Source organism: Linepithema humile, chromosome 8 (assembly GCF_040581485.1).
Source record: "Linepithema humile isolate Giens D197 chromosome 8, Lhum_UNIL_v1.0, whole genome shotgun sequence".
Taxonomy (NCBI): Eukaryota; Metazoa; Arthropoda; class Insecta; order Hymenoptera; family Formicidae; genus Linepithema; species Linepithema humile.
In genome coordinates, this window is record NC_090135.1 from 11907301 (window position 1) to 11925167 (window position 17867).

A 17867-nucleotide genomic window follows, 5' to 3' on the forward strand; every position below is an offset into this window, starting at 1 on the left:
TAAAAGATTTAAAGGTCAGGCAGATTATAAGAATTATCCGACTAGCAACAAGCAAACTATCAAGTCATATTCGCGACCTATATATTTTCTAAACAAAGAATTTTTTATTGCAAAGAATTTGCAACGCAAACTTTTCCTAACTAACTTATTAGTAAGATAAAAATTATTAGTAAGATAAAAATTATATATATATATATATATAAAATGTATAAAACTATATATATTTATAAATCTTGATATAAAATTCTATCAAGCATTAATATATGTATTAATATATATGTATTATAAATATGCATACATAATATATAATTGTAATTAATCATATTATATAAATATAAAAAATGTAATTATTTGTGATACACTTTACATTATATAAAATAATGTAAAGAATATAAATTTTTATATTGTTATAATTATATTAACTTTTACTTTGTAAAAATCTATAAAGTATAATTATATAATTTATCACCTTTGCATTGTGATTTAATGGCAAATTTTTTAACACCGTTTAAAAATTAATATTTTCTTTCTCCAAAATATTAAAAGTGTTGTGATTTAACACAATTTTATTTCCATACGTATCTTTCTAATTAACCAATCAATTAAGATTTTATAAACAATCAATCGTAATTAACAGAAAAATATAATTTTAGTATCTTGTTTGATATTCTAAAAGAGTTTACCTCCCAAAACATTTTTTATTTCAAATTATTTGTTATTTAAAAATTATAAATGTTATTTGTATAATTCGTTATAATACCTCAACTTTTTCTTTATTTTTATCAAAAAATACTTAACTTATTTACATGTACTTGGAAAGCAGTTTTCATAATATTCTCGAATAATATATTGTTACGATAATTCTCTCGGGTCAAAGGAATCGACTCGACGTGAGAAAAACAATGATAACTTACGCATGTCATACCCCCGAGGGCTATCGTCAAGTATACACGATCATCGCAAGCTAGATCAGTACACATGTACGTGCTCCCCGTCATCGATGATAAGTGCGGTCGGACCGCATTTGTAGTTCGTGCGCACGAAGCCGAGTGTGAGCTGAGCAGTTTTCATTCAGTTGTCACGAAGCGCAGATTGACGAAGAAGCATAATCGAAATTAAATTGAAGTAACATCGAAATGTCTACGAGTGTGTAACAGTTCACACATTGTCGCAAATTATCGACTCGTCCTGAAACAGAAAATTGATTACATCTTACCGGATCGTTCGACGAAGAATATAGGAGCAAAACAATAAAAAAAAAAAGTTTCAAAACTCGATTTGCCTCTTAACCGGCATGGAGCCATCGACTTTCTAGCAAGATCATCTATCGCGCTCTCAAACAATATAATATCTCTGAAAAGAAATTATTATAGAATTTGTAGAAATATTTCATAATCATGAAACCGGTTAACTCAGAAACTACAAACAGCGTTGAATATGATTCTTCGGAATCCTCCTATCCTCTTCATCGGGATTCCAGTGTGACGAATGGCTTTCATAAAAAAAGTAAGTTGAAATTCTGAAAAAATAATATAATGTTAATTAATAATAATAATAATAATTAAACAATAAATAATAATTAAAAATAATTAATTCGAAAATAATTAAACTCTGCAAGTCTCTCCAAATCTCTCTTCGATATTTTATTTTTCTTAGCGCTCAAGTTTTTTCTTTCTTGTAATTTTATAGATATTTATTAGATAATTGTTATTAATATAATTGTTGTATTAGATAATTGAAAAAAATTTGTAATTATTTGATTCAAATTTATCAAAATTATTTGTATGTTGTTTTATGTTTTGAAAATTTTTAAATTTAAATAATCAAAAAATTCGCATTTTGGAATTAACTTTTCATAAATCACTAATCCAACTTCGTTAAAATTTGATATTGAAGCAGGAAGAATGAAAACTGTTTATTACACGATGAGCTCAATTTTGTTTGTTATTATCCTATATTCTCTCAATCTATCTTGAATATGTTTCTCTCTAACCGCGATAACATTTAAAAGCTGATAATGAAATGTTGATATAAATATGTACGTCGCATTTTTGCAAAATTTAATGCGTAATACAAAATACATAAGGAGAAATATTCGTATGTTGCTTGCAAAAACTTAATTTAGCATAAAAAATTTACTTCTTTTCTATTAATCACTTCTATCGCTTAAATTAGTTTTCAGAAGTTTAAAGAATTTGCAACGTGTAAAAATAATATAAATAAGATAAATCTGATCTTTTGACAAATTTTCCAAAAATTGTCCAAATTAATAGAAACATTTACCTTTACAGAATAATTACGGTAAATATAAAACTTTGATACATACGTTCATATTTGATATCGATATTGTATATTTATATCACACACATATCTACATTCGAGAGAAAAGGCACTTGTCAAAGTATCTCGGTTACTATACTTTAATTTAAAGGTTCATCTTATCGGCTCTGATAAAAGTACGCACGATAGCAATGTTACTTTGTAAATAGCTTGCTCTCTTTCTGTATTAGCTTGAGCATTCCTTAAATCAATGCATTCCTTACATCCTCTCTATCAGTGTGTAATAATATTATGAAATTCTAATTCAAAACTTTATCTAATATATACATCGGACATGTCAACGTATTGGAATTACAAATATCACGCAGATATGATAATTATATAATTGTTTTTCTCTTCTTCCACAGTGGTCAACGGAAACGGATCTACGGATGTGCTGCAGGAGACGATTCCCCACGGATTGCGAAAAAAAATGCAGGTGCGAACTATTGATTCGATCCTAATTGAATTCGATAGAACTTTTTGTATTAGAATAACATGATTTTTTTCCGGGATTAAAATCTTTCGAAAGCAACGCTACTTGGAAATCATTGCTCGTAAAAATTGTAGTCTTTAAAATACGATGTATTTTTTCAAGAGATGACGCATATTTAGCCTAAAACACGTTTCTCCATAGGAAATAAAAGAAGACTTGGGACATATGAACAACATGATATCCGAGGTCCTGCAAAGCATAGAAACGATACCGCCGAAAAAGGAAGAAATTTTGTATAACAGAGACAAATATCGCGACAAGAAGTAAGCAATTAAATATTTCAAGCAATAAATACAAATTTGCTATCGAATCTATTGATAATAAATTAATACATTAGAGTACGTGTTAATAATATATTATTTGCTTTACAAATCACCAATTATCTTGCAGACAATCCAACAAAGAAGGTACACTACCAGATAAAGAGTTCCTCGAAAGAAATTCGCTACTCACTGATCTTTTCCAAATCACGCACATTTGTACGATTTACAATATATTCATGGTAACTTTCCTACTCCTATTTCTTAACACCGTCATATACGACATCATGGAATTAGGAACGTAAGTGAAATCTTCTTTTTCATTGGCAAAATTATTTGATAAAGTAGGAAAAAATATGCACTAAACTGTGTTTGCAAAAAGATCTCGCGATCAACAAATTTTAAAAAATAAAAATGCTTTATACTGTCATTAAAAAGGCTCTACAATACTTGAGACAATTGAGGTATTCAAAAAATATCAGGCCTCCAAATTGATGTTTAATAATTTAAATTGACTAAAAAATTTTAAAATAATTTAAAACTTAAGGTCTCAAATTGTAACATATCTTTACATCAGAGTAATTCTACATTATGTTACTAATGAAAAATGTAGCTTATCTAAAATGACACGCTCTATTAGGGTTGAAGAAACAATTGCTTCATTATTGTATCTGGAAAATTACTCGCAACATGTGACACGTTTTTATTAAGATATCTCTCATCTACTAAAAGTGTATCGAGTTCTCCTTAACAGAAGCAATGTTTGTTAAAGGATTCAAATTGGGACCGTCACGATACAGAAAGGTTTCGCGAAATTTCCAGTTTGTTTCCATATTTGGTCACTTATGCAAGTCTCAACAATCGGTGTCTATGTAGTCTTCAATGTCTGGGCGTATCAGCGACTTCAATTTTTTCCGCAATGTAAGAATATATTTAACCATTATTTTTTTTAGATTTAACAAGAATTAAATTCACAATTACATAATTTAAATTGTAGACATTGAAAAGAATTAGACTGACTGCTTCAACGAAATTAAGAAATAAAATTAAAACGACTTATTGAATTAATAGGAACATATTGTTTGATTAAATAGTTACATATATTACTATACTATAACGATAATCGCGATCGATTTAAATGTATAATATAATAACTGACAAGAGTAATTATAAAAAATTAACTATATTTTTGCAGCTGCTATCAAAAAAGTTTGGGATTATGGTTGGCTGACGATATTTATAGTTTATCAACTTTCCTTCATCGTTTTTTCCACCAAAGCAATGCTAGATGAAGATCTTCCTATAGCTTGTAGCTTTATTATACTTTTGGAACAAGTATGCATATTTAAAAGCCTAATATATGTTACATTCTTATAGTATATAATACTATAACAATCATGTGTGTGACTAAGAAAGTTAACGTTATCGAAAGTATAATTAACATAAAAGACAAACAGAATATCAAATAATTATACTTGTTATATTAATGTTAGTTAATATCAGAACAACAATTCATGTTTTCCCCATGTAAATCAGTGTCATTTACTTTTTCAGACACGCATGGTGATGAAGAGTTACGCCTTCGTTAGAAGCGCGGCGCCCAAGTTCCTATCATACAAACCTCATAATGAAGTTCCACGACCAAGCAATTGTGGGTTTTCGCATTACTTATACTTCCTGTTTGCGCCAACTCTTGTCTACCGCGATAGCTTTCCAAGGTATTGTTCGCATTTCGTAAGCTATAAAAAACTTCCTCAAAAGAACTAGAAAAACTTAGTCTCGAAGAATTCTTAATTTGCCATAATTTCAATTCTACTAAAACAATTTTAAAATTTACATCGTTGCCCACTCCTTACTTGATATTGTATTCACAAAACGAGAATGCATATTTAAAAACCTCGTGTATAATATATTATTATAGTATACAATGATATAATATAAATGTGATAAAAATATTAATGTCGTAGAAAATATCATTAACATGAAAGATTGAATGATAGAAGTAGAACATGCATAAAAAAACCTTACCTTACAGAACGAAAAGGATCAGATGGATGGTGGCTATTAAACATTTCGCTGAAGTCGGTATAGTCATCTTTTATCAAGCTTTCATCGTGGAGCGTTTTATCATGCCGGTTTTTAACGTCTTCGGCACGCGAGACCTGGAACAAAAATGGTATATCAAGAGCATTGTCGAAGCGAGCATTCCCGGGATTCTCATGTTTATCTCTGGAAACTATCTTCTGTTACATGCATGGTTAAATGCTTGGGCGGAAATGCTGCGCTTTGCCGACCGGATGTTTTACAAAGTGAGTATCATAGTGATTGATTTGTCTTTCTAATCGTTTTTTTTTTAATTTAATATTTAAATATCTTCTTTTTTGAAAAAAAGGACAAAATAATTAAAATATATATTCTTAAAAAGTTATTATAATGTGTCATATTCTTCAGAAATAAGATAATTTCAGGAATCGTTTGTAACTAAATTTTTTATCCAATTATAAATAATGAATTTCATCAATTACTCATCACTATTATTATAGGATTGGTGGAACTGCACGACTTATCACACGTACCACCGTACATGGAATGTGGTAGTGCATGATTGGCTCTACACATACATCTACAAGGATATGTACGAGATAATAATGCCGCGCAACAGGCCGCTGTCAATGTTCGCCGTGTTTCTCGCCTCCGCAATGTTTCACGAGTACATCATAGCGTTTGCGTTGCGCTTCTTCTATCCGGTGATGTTCGTTCTGTTCTTCGGTCTTGGCTTCTCCCTCACCTTCGCCGGCAAGTTCGCGAAGAGCAACATTTTCATGTGGATGAGCTTCTGCCTAGGCAACGGCATCATGTTCAGCATGTACGCGATTGAGTACTACGCCCGAATGAACTGTGCGCCTTATTCCAATTATTACATAGATCTGTTCCTGCCGCGAAGCTGGAGCTGCCAGCGACTTTACGCGTAGGATGTCCTATCCTCGATAAGCAATGAATTTTTTTCAAGATCATTTTCTTATACTTTACTTGTATATATTAGCTGAATATTTATCTACTGTCGAAAAAATCATTTACAACAAACAAATGAGTGAACAATCTTGAATTGTTAGCAAAATGTGAAGAAATGTTCTTTCGTATAAAATAATAATAGAAGAATTAGAGAGTTACAAATTAGAGTCCAATGCTTAGCATTTGAGCTGTTAATAATGTTAGTAATTTTTTCTACTCGTTTGTTAATATTGCAAACCTAATAAAATCCAATAAATCGTTTTGCGACTTAAAAAATGAAACTTGGGGACACTTTTTTAATAGATTTCCCTAAAATAATCGTAAATATGTATATAATTTGGATCAAGAAAAAAAAACGTAAAAAAACGAATAAAACATTTAAGAATCACGTATTGATAAAGAAATTGTTTACAATCAGTTGTAATCACAAACATTATCAAAAATGCACAAATTGGCCAACGTTTTGATCCATTTATAAATTTTCTCACTTGCATATTATAATTTTAATATATTTTAAATTCTTTTATTATTAATTATAAAATTAGTAGAGATTCGAAACATTATCCTTAATTCTCAAAGACTTATGGGTGGGGGGAGGGGGGAGGGGGAGTTCAGTGTTTATTACGCAATTTGATTTACTACATCTTTAGGTCATTTTTATATAATAATCCATTATTCTTTTTCTGTTAGTTCGTTTGTTTGTAAATTTTCTTCTAAATGGATTAAAACGTTGAATTGGATTAAACGACTTTGTACGTACACTTTTAATAGCATTTACGATTACAATTAATTATAAACAATTCCTTTATTAATACGTGATTATTAAGTAGTTTTATATTTCCATGTTTTTCTTGATAACAATTATATAAATATCTTGAAATATTCTTGAAAAATTTATTAAAGAAGTTTCGACGAGTTTCACTTTTCAATAAGTCGTTCATTTCTGTAAGTCGTTCGAAAACTTATAAGATTTTGTTAAATTTGTATCAAATAGATTTCCAATATCGATGAATAACTCTAGAGCAGAGAAAAATAATAATGGAATATGGTACAAAAATGAAAATATTTAAAGATTAAGTAAATCAATTAAATATAATATAGATATAGGCTCGTCTAAAAACAATTAACAATGAAATAATAGAGGATTACTATAAAAGATTGGTATGTTAAAAACAGATTGGAGCAAGTCGATATTACCTTAATTCGGCATTTATTATTAATTGTATTAATTGTATTAATTGTATTAAAATTTTGGATGATAACACTTACAATAGCCAAAATAGCTCAAGAGAGACTCTTGTCTACAACTGCGAGCATTTGTCGAGAAGATTAGCATCTATCTCTACAAACAATTTATAACAATGAGTCATTTGTACATTTAAAGCATAGAGACAATAGTGTTTAAATTTTTAGTCGTTAGCTGTTTAATCTTCGTCTTGTTATTTTCCATTGTCTTATTTGTCGCATTTGATTCAGATAATATGTTTGCAATAATGTGTTTAATATGCCAATCTTAGTATTCGGTGCCAATAACAAACTTTTTCTAGTGGATAAATGTAAGTCTTTTCTTGTCGACATGTTATTTTAATTATTCTTGTTTGGTTTTGAAAGTGTCTTAAATTTTTTCTCCAGAAGTTGATATTTTTGTAAAGTCTAAATTTCGCCTTACATTTGTTTCATGAAAAAATTTTACACATAGATTACATGTTTCCTTGATGCGTTTCTGTGGTATTTTTTCGTTCTTTTATTCACTAAAATACATCTACCCGAAAGAATACCTTTTTGTCACACAAATACATCAAGGAAAAATAAATCTCAATCTGTACATATATATGTTATTTATATAGATATACATATATATTGTTAATATAGATTACTTTGTATAAGCTGGAAGACATACGTTTTTATTACTATTGAACAAAACTTGGCATATGTAAAAACGTATGTAACGCTTCAATAATAAAAAATGATTTCTTTTTATATAAACTCGTATATTATAATTTTAATGTATCTTATTTCATAAGAATAAAAAAAGAGCACATACAATATTCACACAATATATTGTATATATGGCTTTATAAATGGCGTTACCGCCATATATCTATCGTCTTTTCATTTACAAAAATAATCTACATAATGATAATCAAAAACAGTTTGAATTGCGATTCTCTCTCCCCGATTCCTATCAGATAAAAATCAAAGCAGATGATTGTGTATCTCATTTAAGAAAATTTATTAACAGAAAACTAAATAAAGTTTAAAAATAAAAAATTACGACAAATAATAATCTCTTACAAAAATAATAAAACATTTAGATTAATTTGTAATTGCGATAAAAAACGTAACTGCACTTTATTAAAAATTATTAGATTGTTGTTTAAAAAATGTAAGATCAATAACAATAACATATTTTCGATTATCTGATAAAAAACAGAGCTATAATATACTTCGAATCTGGAAAATTCAATGCAAAATCGTTGATTTTTATCAAAAAGAAATCGAGTCTAATCAATATCAGATAGAAAAATACAAAACATAAAAAAATACATTCTATTTGAAAATTTAATTGTCATTTTTGTAACTAAACAGTTCAATGTTTTAGATTCTAATTTCTTAAAATTCTATAGTTTGTTATAAATTCTGAAATTTTTTATCTTTTGTCAAAAATAATGATCTATTTATACATACCTGAAAAACAATTTCCAAGAAGCATAACTCTTTTTTCGGTCACAATTGATATTGCAAGTAAAAAAAAATCCACATGATGCAACGTATGAAAAGCAATGATGATATTACGCATGTCATTCATCAAGAGCTATAATAAAATGCACAACGATTAAATATAAGAAATTAAAGTTACACAATTCCTTATGAAAAAAAACATGATATCTACACAAAATTACCTTTTGAAAAAAGGTACAAAAAAGTACAAAGTACATGCGAGTGTTAGAACAGTGTTGTAGACAAGTACATAAAAACCTATAAAAAAAATTTATCATATTATATTTTATCTACAGTAGAAATATATATAACAGTTTTTTAATAAAATAATGAAATATATGACAGTTTTTTCTATAGATAAAATATAATGACAAATTTTTCTATAGGTTTTTATGTACATGTACTCTCGATAGTCATCAATAAATGCAATTGATTATGTAGATAGTATGCATGCATAAAGTGTGCAAAAAAAATGCGCGCGTGTAGACAGGCGTTTACATTGCTGTTATAAAGCGCAGATCGACGAGGAGATGCAGTCGACAAAAATTGCAGTAACAGAAAGTAGTTGCGAGTATATATATATATATATATATATATATCAGTTCACAATTTGTGCAATTATTCAATAATTATTTAAAAATAAAAAAAATTAATACATCTCGTCAGATCAGTCGATGAGTACGAGTGACAATAATCTGGAAAACACTCAACAATTTGTTTTTAAACCAACATAAATATACTGACTTCCTATTAGTAGAATTATATATATATATCTCAAGAAAATTCATTGTTCATATTAATATCTTCGAAAGAAAATTGTCACAAGATTATAAAAATGTTCAGTTTATGTTAATTTATTAGTTCGGTCACCTTAGAAGTTACTGAAAATTTAAAGTCATACTTAAATCCTTTCATTCTTCACGTCAGGATTTCAGCATAGTGAATGACTTTTTCTACCTCCTGTCGAAATAAAAATATTGATTTACATATTATATTATATTGATTTGTACATATCATATAAAACGTAAATATTACATTGGTATGTGTTTCTTTTTCCAGTGGCTGATGAAAACTTATCTGGAGATGTGTTACGTGAGGCGACCAGCGATAGATTGCAACAAGAACTCCAGGTGATAAAACTATTGATTTCGATTCGATCGTAATTAGATTTAACAGAATGTGTATTGATAAAGTACTTTATTTTGATTTATGACTCTTTAAAAAGTGATGAAACTATAATTTTGAAAAAATTGGGTTGATAAGATGCGATGCTTTCTCTTAAGAGATAAATGCATTTTATAGGCATATTTTATCTAAAACATATTTTCCATAGAAAATTAACATGATGTCCAGGGTTTCCCAAAAAATTGAAATGTTTCCGGCAAAGAAAAAAGAGTTCTTATATGACGCAGATAAATATCGCGACAAAAAGTAAGTAATTACATATTCAAACAAAATCAAAATAAGAAAGCTTGAAATAGAAAATACAAAATATTTCCAAAAATGTGAAATAAAATACAAAAGAAAAATATATTAGTAAATAATTAACATGGTTGCAGAGCTTTTTTCTAAATAGAAAAAATATGAAGTATTAAGAATTAAATTTATTTTATTCACCACACACACACACACACACGCACGCGCGCGCACGCACGCACACAATTTTATTTTAAAAATGCAAATTTCTTGTTTATTTAAATGTATCTTATTTCTTGTTTATTAAAATATTATCAGCCTAATAAAACAATTAGATATATTTTAAAATTTGCAATCAAGATATAAAATAATGAATAGTATTTTACATTTAAACATTTTATAAAATAATTGTTTATGTTTGAAGAATAACCAACTTCGCTTAGGCCTGATTTATTATTCAATGTGAATGAATTAAGATTCATCCAAAATTTACAATAAAACAAATATAAAAGTGCAAAAACTCTTGAATATGCATTTTTTTACGTTATTACGTTGGATTAATATTACATGAGCATAGTTTTTGCAATTTATCGATACGAGGAATAAATGCATAGCAATGCATTGTAATCATTGTATTGACAATAAGTAAAAACAATAGAAAATCAATTATATTTTTATGAACATAATTTGCTTCACAAATCTACTATCTTGCAGGCAATCTAACAAAAACAATGCATTACTGGATAAATATTATTGCGAGAGAAACTCTATATTAACCGACTACTTCAAAATCACAGATATTCGTACGATTTGCAATTTATTCATGGTGATCTCTCTAATCCTATTCATCAATATCATCGCGTGCGATATCATGGAATCGAAAACGTAAGTAAAATTTCTGTTTTCTGCCCGCAAAATTATTGATTTCAATATTTTATGAAACAAGAAACTAAATTCATTAAAAAATGATTAAAAAATTAACTTTATAAAATGTAATAAAATGTTTTATGATAAAAAATTTCGTTGGCGTAAATTTCTAATGCCAATTATTCTCGTAGAAAAAAAATATATATCAAATCAGAATTGAGAAAAGGGGGAACTGCAATTAAAAAAAAAAAAAAAAATAAAACTTGCTCCATATTATATCATCAAAAAGTTTTGAAATAATTTTACAGTTAAAGCCTAGAATATAAAGAAGAAAACAAATTTAATGTAATTTTAATTAAATTACTTACCATATGTAACGATAAGTGAAATATTTTCCATCTGCTAAAAATGTACCAAACTCTTATTAATGAAAACACTGAGTGTTATAGGCTTTCAATTGGAATTATCACGATACAGAAAGCTTTTGCGAAATTTCCAAGCAGTCTCTACATTTGGTTATGCATGAAAATCTTGATGATCAGTGTCTACGCAGTCTTCAATGTCTGGGCGTATCAGCGACTTGAATTCTTGCCGAAATGTAAAGATTTTTATCGTTAATTTTTCAGACCTAAAAGAATTAAAAAAGAATTAAATTTATTTCCATAATTTAAATTTTCTCTACAAGTATTTAAAAAAGTAAGCAAATTTAGACATAAATTTCTTAAATTAAATTAAGAACTTGATCTGAAAGAGTGATATAAACAATATTAAATTATTTAATAAAAAGAAAATTATGAATTATAATAATAATTGATCAGTGCAATTTAAATGTATAATATTATAATAATTGACGAAAGCAATTATAAAAATTTAACAATAATACTTTTGCAGCTTTGATCAGGAAAGTTTGGGATTATGGCTGGCTGACAGTCTTCATAGTTTATAATATTCTCTTCATAGTTTTTTCTACCAAAGCAGTGGTCGATGAGGATCTCCCTATAGCTTGTAGCTTCTTTATATTAATGGAACTAGTATGTATTTTTAAATATACATTTTTGTAAAGAAAACTTAATGTATAATTTGTTATTATATAATAGTATAATAGCATAATACTAAAAAAAAACTATTGTAAACAATTAATATAAAAGATATAAATATACAAACAAATATAATATAATTATATTGCAATTAATATTAAAATAACAATTAAAAAATTTTTCCATATAAACCAAATTATATATATTTGCTTCTTCACAGTGGCGCATGATAATGAAGAATTATGCCTTCGTTAGAAGCTCAGCACCCAAGTTCCTATCATATAAAGGCCATAATGAAACTGCACCGCCAAGTAACTCTGGATTTTCGCATTACGTGTACTTCTTGTTCGCGCCAACTCTTGTGTACCGCGATAATTATCCAAGGTAAAGATTCTTCGCATTCCTTAAGCTATAAAAAATGTTATTCGATCGAAAGGTCGAAAAGTTTAGCCTCGAAGAACTCTTAATCTACAATAATTTTAATTTTTAATTTAGTTGTACTAAAATAATTGTAAAATTTACGTCATAAAAAATTAACACAATTAATATAAAAGATTGAATGAAAGAAATAGAACATGCGGTAAGAATCCATAGATTAAAAAATTAAAAAAAAATTGATTAAAATGTAATTTACAGAACAAAAAGGATCAGATGGATGGTGGTAATTAAGCATTTCGCTCAAGTCGGTATAGTCATCTTTTATCAAGCCTTCATTGTGGAGTGCTTTATCATACCGGTTTTTAATGTTTTTGGTACGCGAGACTTGGAACAAAAATGGTACATCAAGAGCACTCTCGATGCGAGTATTCCCGGCCTTTTCATATTCATCTCCGCAAACTGTCTTCTGCTGCACGCATGGATGAATGGTTGGGCGGAAATATTGCGATTTGCTGATCGCTTGTTTTATAAAGTAAGTTTCATAATCTCCGAATTATCCCTTCAATTGTATTACATATTTAAATATCTTTTTTTTTTAATGGCAAATAATTATATGTTACCTTGAAAATAATTACAATATGTGAATTAATAAGAAAAAATAATTATAAAAATCTTCCAAATAATCTTCCAAAAATAAAACAATTCTAGGATATAATTTTGAAGCTAAAACTGTCGGCTTGCAAGCTAAAACAAATTTAAAGCCATTGTTACCATTATTATTTCAGGATTGGTGGAATTCCACGAATTTCAGTGTTATGTTCCCCAGATGGAACGTGGTGGTACATGACTGGCTCTATACATATGTCTATAAAGAAATGTATAAAATCGCGCCACGCAATAGATCGCTGTCAATATTCATCGTGTTCTTCCTCTCCTCAATCGTTCACGAGTATATCTTGGGGTTTGTGTGTCGCTTTTACATTCCAACATTTTTCATTATGTTGTTGGGCTTTGGCTGCTCCTTCACTTTGGCCAAGAGGTACGTCAACAGCAACATTTTCTTTTGGATATGCATCTGCGTATGCAAGGCTCTTACGTTCAGCACGTACTCGATGGAGTACTACGCTCGATTTAACTGCGCACCTCACCCCAATTACTACGTGGACCTATTCCTGCCGCGCAGCTGGAATTGTCTGCGTGTGGAAGATCCTATTAGCGATTAGCAATGAATTGTTTTTGTGAAACTATTTGTTTACGATGTTTTTACTCGTATACATTTATCTGCGTGCATTTCTCTACTGTCGGAAAGATTATTTACAATAAAAAAGAAAAATGATGTTGATTTATAATCTGAAAGAAAATGTAATCTAAAAATTAGTAAATAAAGTAATGTAATAAATCGAAAGCTGAACAATTCTTTTATGATTCAAGATACCTGAAATTTTCAATTTTACATTAATTATAATAAGATAGATTTAATGTACGAATTTATATAAAAAGGGATAATCTTTTATTAGCGATGTATGTATATGTACGCCTCTCAGGTTCTGCGCGGCCAAGCAGAAACCCATGTGTTTCAGCCTGTATAAATTAATTTATGTCGTACACAGTCGATATACATGTACATACAATCTCCTTCACATTTATACAATCTTTCTTCGAAATATTTTATATATGTGCAAATATATATATATATATATATATATATATTTACATATCATGATGTATTCCTCTTCATTCCTTGCACACACAAAATTCTCTCAGAGAAGAGAAAAGACAAGACAAATATACGTTCGCGCGCAATACACAATCAAATTATCTCCTTATATAACTTCATATGTTGCTTATACGTGGCTTTTGATTCCCGTCGATTTCGTTGCTGCAACGATCTATCGCTTCTTCATCCGCAAAAAATAATCTGTATACATAATGAGAATCGAGAAGCGCTCGAGCTACGACGTTCGATTCTCTCCGATTGACTCCTACTAGATCGAAAAATAGAGCAGGTGACTGTATATCTTATTTATAAATATTTGTACCTAGATTCGCGCTCGTTCGCTCAGACAGTCGTACATATGAATAGCAAATATGATCATCCAACAACGCAAAAGTCTACGAGTCCATTGAGATTATTAAACTCTTGCGCTGAAGGAAGAGTGATGAGTGTCCGATGAAAACGAACGGAAACGCAAATTCATCAACAGCACAGCTCTAAAATTCGTTAACGACTAATCGGAACAGCGAGCTCCAGCTTCACTAGCTCATTTCACGATAAGATAAACAGCTGTCTATAGAATCTCTCTGTCGTTCGTACTATACGAGCTATCTCGACAGGATATTTCGTCGTAGAAATAACGTGCGAACGATTATCTGGAAGAATGAGTTTTGTACCTAGAATGTATAAAAGAAACTTTCTTTCTTTTTTCAAGATCGCCGAATTTGGATCGCATTCCAAAATCCTGTCTTAAATAGCGGAATAAATCACTGTTGTCGTGTAATCAAATTTTTTCAAGTTTAATTCCTCTATTATTTGAGCCTCCTATTTGTCAAGTGGTGCAAGTCAAAAATTTGCGATTTGGAACTAACACCAAAAAAAATATGTTCAGAAGGGTTGTTTGCATCGAGTGAAAAAGTTTTGCAAGTCTAATTTCATAAATAAGCCGCTAAGAGCAGTACAAAATTGAAAGTGTTAACGATAACGGATTGGCAGTTGGGAAATAGTGGTGTAAGTCCCACGCGAGTGGTATGACATTGCAGAACATTGCAGAAAAGCAATTTTAAAAAATTATAAATTAGATTTTTTTTAAATATGAAAATTTAATTATTTTTTCATACAGTAAAAGTGAAAGAAAGTTATTCCCTTGTTTTTATCTTGATTTTTCCACAAGCTAGAACGCAAACGTTTCCCAATAATTGAGAAATTTGACTTGCACCACTTGGGAAATAGGAGGCTCAATTAATATACTTGTAATGAATTTCCTCTCTACTGCTTTCGTAATCGATCGCTTAATGCAATCAATTCAATTAATTTCACGCGTGAAATCCTTATATACTATTCCTATATAAATAAAAAAAAATTTATAAGCATATACTCTTGATTGACAAATTGAGATTAGAAAGATTTAATTTCACCTGTTAAATATATTTAATTATTAATTAAATTAAAATATCAATATATTAATTCAGTTTCACAGCGAAATAAAAAGAAACTATTACTTGAGTTAATTCTAAACAAGTATTCTTCCAAAATTCGAAGTAATATTTGACAATTAAAAATTATCTAATTAAAAAGAATAATTAAAAGAAACTATAATGGTTAAAATAAAAATTATTTCATTCCCTAAGTGTTTAAATAATCTCAGATAAAAAATATTCTCATTTTCTTATTCCGATTTTTCTTCATCTCTTCTTCACTCTTAATTGTCTGAATTCCAACTGAATTCGCTTTGTAAATTCCTTGTACATCAAAATTTTGGAACGCGCCCTTAAAACTCGCTCTATCTAATTATATAGTCGACGCACCTCGTTCGCACGCATACTTTAAAGGGAGGAGCAGAGGAAGGAAAACATGTCGCAATACGCGGATACTTTTTCCACGTTCTTTCTCCGCGTTCACGAAACACAGCCTTTTTAACATTCTCAATCGCTCTCATTTCTAACGTAAAAAGCGTATTTTCCGCAACTGGCATATTTACTCGCGTTAGTAATAATTTTAAAGAAAACCGTCCGTACCGACGTATCATACAATTAACACAAAATATCTCTCGGTAAACTGTCTGTAAAGGCAAAATGTCTCATAATATGTACACTCGAACGTATCGTTTAAAAATTTTATATAAAAAAAAGAAGGATAATGCATGCAATAAATTTCTCTTTCTTTTTTCGCATTATCTTTTACAAAGAAATTAAAAAGGATTAATCAGTTTTGCAGTGTTGAAAAACTTACCGATCTGAAACAAACTGCTGAGTCATCGTCGAGTCAAGAAGCTAATGGCCGTTTAACGTCGAGACACGTTGTGTATCCTGGAAGCGTGATATCCTTTCAGGATCGGAATAGGAAAGATGATGAAAGGATGCCGGGGTTGCGGGCAGAAGAAATGAAGATTTACGAAGTCCTACGCCTCAAATCAGTTCGACTGGTCGATCACAGTAATATCTCACGTTTCTGTTGCACTAGTAAGACATAGTGGGAATCAGCAAATTATTATTAGGTAGTTTTATATTTCCTCGTTTTTCTTGATATACAATTATATAAATATCTTGAAATATTCTTGAAAAATTTATTAAAGAAGTTTCGACGAGTTTCACTTTTCAATAAGTCGTTCATTTCTGTAAGTCGTTCGAAAACTTATAAGATTTTGTTAAATTTGTATCAAATAGATTTCCAATATCGATGAATAACTCTAGAGCAGAGAAAAATAATAATGGAATATGGTACAAAAATGAAAATATTTAAAGATTAAGTAAATCAATTAAATATAATATAGATATAGGCTCGTCTAAAAACAATTAACAATGAAATAATAGAGGATTACTATAAAAGATTGGTATGTTAAAAACAGATTGGAGCAAGTCGATATTACCTTAATTCGGCATTTATTATTAATTGTATTAATTGTATTAATTGTATTAAAATTTTGGATGATAACACTTACAATAGCCAAAATAGCTCAAGAGAGACTCTTGTCTACAACTGCGAGCATTTGTCGAGAAGATTAGCATCTATCTCTACAAACAATTTATAACAATGAGTCATTTGTACATTTAAAGCATAGAGACAATAGTGTTTAAATTTTTAGTCGTTAGCTGTTTAATCTTCGTCTTGTTATTTTCCATTGTCTTATTTGTCGCATTTGATTCAGATAATATGTTTGCAATAATGTGTTTAATATGCCAATCTTAGTATTCGGTGCCAATAACAAACTTTTTCTAGTGGATAAATGTAAGTCTTTTCTTGTCGACATGTTATTTTAATTATTCTTGTTTGGTTTTGAAAGTGTCTTAAATTTTTTCTCCAGAAGTTGATATTTTTGTAAAGTCTAAATTTCGCCTTACATTTGTTTCATGAAAAAATTTTACACATAGATTACATGTTTCCTTGATGCGTTTCTGTGGTATTTTTTCGTTCTTTTATTCACTAAAATACATCTACCCGAAAGAATACCTTTTTGTCACACAAATACATCAAGGAAAAATAAATCTCAATCTGTACATATATATGTTATTTATATAGATATACATATATATTGTTAATATAGATTACTTTGTATAAGCTGGAAGACATACGTTTTTATTACTATTGAACAAAACTTGGCATATGTAAAAACGTATGTAACGCTTCAATAATAAAAAATGATTTCT

The 17867-nt window shown here is 29.0% G+C and overlaps 1 protein-coding gene and 1 pseudogene across 2 annotated transcripts; both read left to right on the plus strand.

Annotated features, from left to right (window-relative positions):
* The first annotated feature begins 1038 nt into the window (after positions 1–1038).
* On the plus strand, positions 1039–8146 carry LOC105673784 (sterol O-acyltransferase 1-like; annotated as a pseudogene).
* A 1092-nt stretch (positions 8147–9238) lies between these two features.
* On the plus strand, positions 9239–14238 carry LOC105672373 (sterol O-acyltransferase 1-like). 2 transcript variants are annotated; one of them, XM_067360959.1, is made up of 9 exons: positions 9239–9379; positions 9868–9938; positions 10142–10239; positions 10939–11109; positions 11541–11689; positions 11983–12122; positions 12349–12512; positions 12765–13038; positions 13292–14238. In XM_067360959.1, coding segments are annotated over exons 1-9 (1506 nt in total). In that variant the 5' UTR covers positions 9239–9378; the 3' UTR covers positions 13730–14238. The 2 variants fall into 2 exon arrangements, with proteins under 2 accessions (XP_067217060.1, XP_067217059.1); XM_067360958.1 differs by lacking the exon at positions 9239–9379 and adding an exon at positions 9444–9486.
* The last annotated feature ends 3629 nt before the right edge of the window (positions 14239–17867 follow it).